The sequence below is a fragment of the Salmo salar genome, chromosome ssa09 (genome assembly GCF_905237065.1).
Source record: "Salmo salar chromosome ssa09, Ssal_v3.1, whole genome shotgun sequence".
Classification (NCBI taxonomy): domain Eukaryota; kingdom Metazoa; phylum Chordata; class Actinopteri; order Salmoniformes; family Salmonidae; genus Salmo; species Salmo salar.
The window spans coordinates 43,529,193-43,535,165 of NC_059450.1; the positions used below are offsets into that span (position 1 = coordinate 43,529,193).

At 42.2% G+C, this 5,973-nt stretch overlaps 1 protein-coding gene across 2 annotated transcripts; it reads left to right on the top strand.

Annotated features, from left to right (window-relative positions):
* Nucleotides 1-2,443: 2,443 nt before the first annotated feature.
* LOC106611386 (zinc finger protein 239) lies at nt 2,444-5,735 on the top strand. 2 transcript variants are annotated; one of them, XM_014211557.2, is made up of 4 exons: nt 2,444-3,141; nt 3,270-3,501; nt 4,006-4,128; nt 4,487-5,735. In XM_014211557.2, exons 2-4 carry the CDS (start codon nt 3,402-3,404, stop codon nt 5,260-5,262), a joined length of 999 nt encoding a protein of 332 aa, XP_014067032.1. In that variant the 5' UTR covers nt 2,444-3,141; nt 3,270-3,401; the 3' UTR covers nt 5,263-5,735. The 2 variants fall into 2 exon arrangements, with proteins under 2 accessions (XP_014067032.1, XP_014067030.1); XM_014211555.2 differs by having other exon boundaries at nt 2,445-2,620.
* The last annotated feature ends 238 nt before the right edge of the window (nt 5,736-5,973 follow it).

Genomic DNA, 5,973 nt, shown 5'->3' on the forward strand with positions numbered 1-5,973 from the left:
ACCGGCAATGTATATTAAATCACTAATCATACTAAATAAATAATCTTAAGAAATGATTTTCTCAAAGCAACAAAATAACTAGGGATTAACAATGAAAGACATTTGAGACATTTTGGGGATAAATGGATTAAATTCTTAGAAGTCAGAAGGTATATGTCAAAATGCAGATTTTTGGCAATTTAGCATGTCTTGATTGATTTGAATTCTCCATGTGGTCTATATTACAGGGCACTTCATTTAATATAACAGAATTTTAAAACTCAATATTGGTGCACTCTTTTTGTGGGACGACCCACCTACACCCAACAGAGTCCCTGAACCAAATACAATCCCCGCACAGATGGTAATCATAGCTGACCTGGATGTATGTCTTGTTTTATAGAAGAAAAGCAAACCATTCAAGTCAGTTGCCACAATTCACAGGATGCTGCGATTATATCCAACAGGAATGAGGTCGTTAGACACTGTTCACCGTACAATTGTAGACCAATCAAGGTGATGGGTTCATCTTTAAATCAACATTCATCAAGAGTGAGTCGATTTACAGAACAATGACTGCCATCTATTGTCCCTCGGACAACAAGTCCCTACATGATGTCTACATTACTTCATTATTTAGAACTTCGTGGTCAATAAGGCTCTGGCTAAACTAGCTGCTGGGTCATTTTGTGTGTGCGCAAAATCTTCTTTCCACACGGACCTCACTTTCGAATGAGAAGAGTGCAATATCACATTCATGTTACAAATAAAATTACTTAAATCTGAGTAATTCTTTATAGTATGCCTGTGATTCACACTCCCGCACGCTGAAGTTTGACTCGTGGTAGGGGAAGGAAAATGCAGTTCCTTGAGAGGGGCAAGAACGAGATGTATGTTAGGAGAAGTGCAATATTATCATAAGGAGACTTATACTTAGAATACGGAGGAGGAATGGAGGGAAAAAGAGTGGCAGAGGAGGTCTAAGAGGGTGAGCTTGAAATCGGTAGAAGATGGCGGGAGATGGTTTGTCGAAGAAGAATGGTAGAAGAATGGTAGAAGAATGGTGGAAAGTGTAAGCAGAGTGAGCCATACGCCGCATCGAGGTCTGGAGGCAAAATGGAAGTGAGTGAGGGCGAATTATCGAAGTTAGCAGGTGTGGTGACGTTCTTGGAGCCCGAGGCTTGCACCGATGGTAAGGATAAATATGTCAGAATTCAATTTGAGAAAATTGACCTCATGCCTTTTGGCTGATCCATATGTGGTTTCAGAGTGGGTGAAAATGGAGTTTGGTGCTGTGGGATCGGTGAAGGTAACCCGAAGTGATCTTGTGATAATGGGTTGTGTTTCTGCCGCTCCACGCCAAACAAATGGGGAAAAGAGATGCCGTACTGGGGTAGCGGTAAATGTGACAGTGGACCAAGTGAAGGGGAAGATTCCCGGTGTTTGTGATGCTCTTTGTTTGGTGCGATGCAGACAGGGTGGCATGAGTGGTAAAACAGAAGTAATTGTCTGTTCTTTTGAGTTTTGATGTTGAGTCTTTGCCCGACAAAGTGAACTTAGGATATTTCAGTTATCCCCTATGAGCTTTTGTGCCGAATCCATTACATTGTTACAGGTGTCAAGATTATGGGCATGTGGCACCACTGTGTAGGAGGGAGGTGTGAGAATTGTGCAGAAGGACATGAGACAATGGAATGTGTAGTATTGGAGAAAAAAGCGGTATGTGTTCATTGTAGGGGTGCCCATGGGGCTGGGGATCAGAAATGTCTGGTGCGAGAGAAGCAGGTTGAGCTTGCCAGGGTTAGAATAGTGCAGAAGGTGTTGTATGCTGAGGCAGTGAAGAAAGTAGAGGAAGATGGGTCAAGGGGGAGAGATCCTGAGAGGGTTCATGTGAGTAGTAGATCTGTGCCAGTACAGAGCGATAGGCCAACGAGTGATATATGCTACAGTAACATTGACTTTTTAGCATTCATAGCAATGGTTATAAACCGTACCGCAGGTCACAGAAAATAGAGGTTCTTGTGGCAGCTGCTGAGATTTGATGTCAGAAGAGTTACAGGGTGTGTTGAGTGGTGGTGTCCCGTCCTTCCTGGCTTTGGCCTGAGGTAGGACTAGATAGGTTTAAATAGTGGAATAGGGTGGTGGGTTTTTAATGAGTATAGGTTTAGATGGTAAGGTATTTGTTTATTTACATTTTCATAAGAGATTTATACATTGTGGCAAAAGTAGTTTGGGGTTGGGTGCGTTTTGATTTTTCTTCAACGTGCTGCAGGCGGCTATACTGGTCCTCTAATACAAGACTATTAATGGCCCAGTGCAGCACCCCAACTTCCCGCTGCAATGGATTTATAGCTCAATCTAGTTGTAGGCGGTAATGCAACTGTTATTGGATGCCAACCGCCATTTAATCTCATCGAAGAAGAAAAAGACACTCCCGGACAACAGGTGGCGTGTGTCTACATTAAGTGTAGTTTGACAAAACGCCTACTATGTCGAGAAAGAAAACGAGGAAGTTGCTATTGCGTTTGTTCTGGTTCTTAATTTAGAGGAGATGTTAGGTCATCAATATAATTTTAACAATAACTTCAACCAGTCCACAAAAAATATTTTCTGATTCTATTTTTGCGAAACAAGGCCTCAGGTAAGAACCCGCCGCTTGCGGGTCTGTTGCAGGGCAAATGACTAGGGAAGGCCTAGTTAACGTTTGAGACTCAACTATTAGCTAAAGTTAACAAACAATGCTTTGCGAAATAATGTCGCCACATAACGTTTTTTCCCCCGCAAGTAAGCAACATAGGGAAATATGTAACGTTAGCTAGCTAAACCAAATATTATGTAGCTGCTAATCTAGCTAGCTAGCGAAATATGTTGGCTAAAACCCAAAATAGGTAACGTTAGCCAGCTACCTTGCACATGTAGATTTTATTTCGTTGCTTAGCCACCCAGGGCCCGGGACAGGGAACTAAGTTTGCGTTGCAACATTGAATAAATCAGAAAATATGGGATGTGTTGTTTTAATCAAGAGTTGTGTGCTAACTAGCTATATAGCAAGCAAGCCATCAAATGACATAATTGTCGTGCATTTCATACAGCGTAGCCTAGTGGTTAGAGCGTTGGACAAGTAACCGGAAGGTTGCAAGTTCGAATCCCCGAGCTGACCAGGTACAAATCTGTCCTGCCCCTGAACAAGGGATTTAACCCACTGTTCCTAGGCCGTCATTGAAAATAAGAATTTGTTCTTAACTGACTTGCCTAGTTAAGGTCAAATAAAAAAAAAAATTTTTTTACAGGTTGTTAGTCTGAACTTCATTTTGGAACAGTGAGGATAACCATCCTGCAGCTTTATACCGCTTCTCCACACTGAGCCCAAGACTATACTGACTGGGTCCTGACTGACAATATCACTTGGCACCCCTGGAGAAATGGCATCAGTGAAAGACAGCAGTCAAACACTCCTGTTGAATATCATCACGAAAGATGAAGAGGAGGAAGTGAAGATTTGGGAATATGATGATTATCCAGGTAAGAGAGCAGGTTTTATCAACGGCGGTTAGACCTAGTGGTTAGAGCATTGGGCCTGTAACCGGAAGGTTGCTGGATCGAATCCCCGAACTAACAAGGTAAAAATCTATCGTTCTGCCCCTGAGCAAAGCAGTTAACCCACTGTTCCCTGGGCGCCGAAGACGTGGATGTCGATTATGGCAGCCCCCCCCACACCTCTCTGATTCAGAGGGGTTGGGTTAAATGCGAAAGACATTTCAGTTGAAAGCATTCAGTTGGACAACTGACTAGGTATCCCCCTTTCCCAGTGGTGTTCTGGTCCTCAAGGCCAGCTGGTTTTCCTACTTTCCTTTTAGTCAGAGTCAGATTAATTTCATTATTTTTAGGACACTATTTTTAGGCTGTTGTTGATCGAGCGAGGCAGATTTAAAGTACATACTTTGGTTATTTAGATGCCCGCCAACCACTTTGTTACATGGTTTTAGTATTTGTTTGACATAATTTGTTATGTTCTCATTCACACAGGAGCGAGTCCAGAGATGGCATCGGTGGAGCCGTCAAACAGCAGTCAAACACTGGGCCTAAATGTCATCATAAAAGAAGAAGAAGAAGAGGAGGAGGAAGACGACATTGGGGAATCTGATCACGGTAAGAAGTGAAAGGAAATGTAGCATTATAGTTTCAACCAGAGAAACCTACTTAGCCCCACTTCAATAGTACTCTCCATACACTAGAAGGTTAGTTCTCTATACCCATTTTCACTACTACTTTATTGGACACATTTTAATTTGATACAATGATTGTGGATGTAGGCTCCCGAGTGGCGCAGCGGTCTAAGGCACTGTATCTCAGTGCTGGAGGCACTGGCCAAGCGTCGTCCGGGTTTGGCCGGGGTAGACAGTCATTGTAAATAAGAAATTGTTCTTAACTGACTTGCCAGGTTAAATAAAAATGAAATAAAGTGTGCTGCACCTGTTCACCTGTTTTTATGTTGTCATTCACCCAGGAGAGACCTCTAACTCCTCTGACCAAGTTGAGACATTTTCTGCATCAGGGAAGAAACATCAGGAAGGAAGCAAAGCTAAAGGGTCTCACCACTGCCCACACTGTGAGGAGAGCTTCCCATTCCCATCTTATCTTGAAAGACACCTTCGAAAACATTCTGGAGAGAAGCCTTATGCCTGCTCTGTCTGTGGGAAGCGCTTTCCTGCATCACATCATCTAACAGTTCATCAACGAGTGCACACAGGAGAGAAGCCTTACCACTGCTCTGACTGTGGGATGAGTTTCTCTCAACTGAGTGGCTTGAAAGGTCACCAACGAACACACACTGGAGAAAAGCCTCACCACTGCTCTACCTGCAGCAAAAGTTTCTCCTATCTGCGAGACTTGCAACGTCATCAGCTGATTCACACAGGAGAAAAGCCTTACTCCTGCTCTGAATGTGGAAAGGGTTTCACCTCACCAAGCCATCTAACTGTTCATAAGAGAGTGCACACTGGAGAAAAGCCTTATAATTGTTCTGAATGTGGGGAGAGTTTCTCTTATGTAGGCAGCTTCAAACATCACCAGAGAATACATACAGGAGAGAAGCCATACTCCTGTCATGACTGTGAGAAGCGCTTCACCTCATCGAATCAGCTAAAGGTTCACCAGAGGGTGCATACGGGAGAGAAACCTTTCTGCTGCTCTGAATGTGGGGACTTTTTCTCTCAACAAAGTAACTTGAAATCACACCAGCGAACACACAGGAGAGAAGCCTTACCATTGATCTCACTGTAGAGACCCTTCATCTTAACTACTAACTTCAGTCAGACATCCACCAGTAGGAAAGCTTTACATATGACTGATGCACATTTTTCAACATTCAAATCATTCCTTAAGTGGATCAGTGGGCACGCAGGAGAGAAGCCGTATCAGTAATGCTAGACCTGCAGAGATTAGTTACCCCCATAATGGCATTCATAGAAGAAGTGGGGGACATTCTAAAATGCTTGTGGTGATCTCCAATGCCTTAACCTGACTTAAGGACATTCAATCAAAATGAAAGTAGAGAGGAAAACATCTAGGGGTAACTAATGTTGCTAAAGGTGTGTAAAAGGGAAATAATGCATTAAAGGATTGATACATATTTGAATTTAAGGTATTAGATTCTATATGGAACTCTTTAAAGTTTGTTAAATTCTATTTTTTGTTATGTAGGCCTAACTGTATTGGCTATGAGTTATAATGATAATAAAGTCTTTACCCTGAATTCAGATGTTTTTCCCTCTTTGATTTAGGATAAATTTCAACAACAGAAAAATACTCTTATTAAAAGTTGCATTGAAGCTAGTAGTAAACCAATGACCCGTTTGTTTATGTAAATAGATATTTCAGAGTCCGTATGAAAGACCTGTGAACTCATCTGCGATTGCTCCCATCTAATTTTTTATTTTTTTCCCATCTACCAAAACCTTCCCTTTTCGTGTTTATAAGCACCACAACACTTAC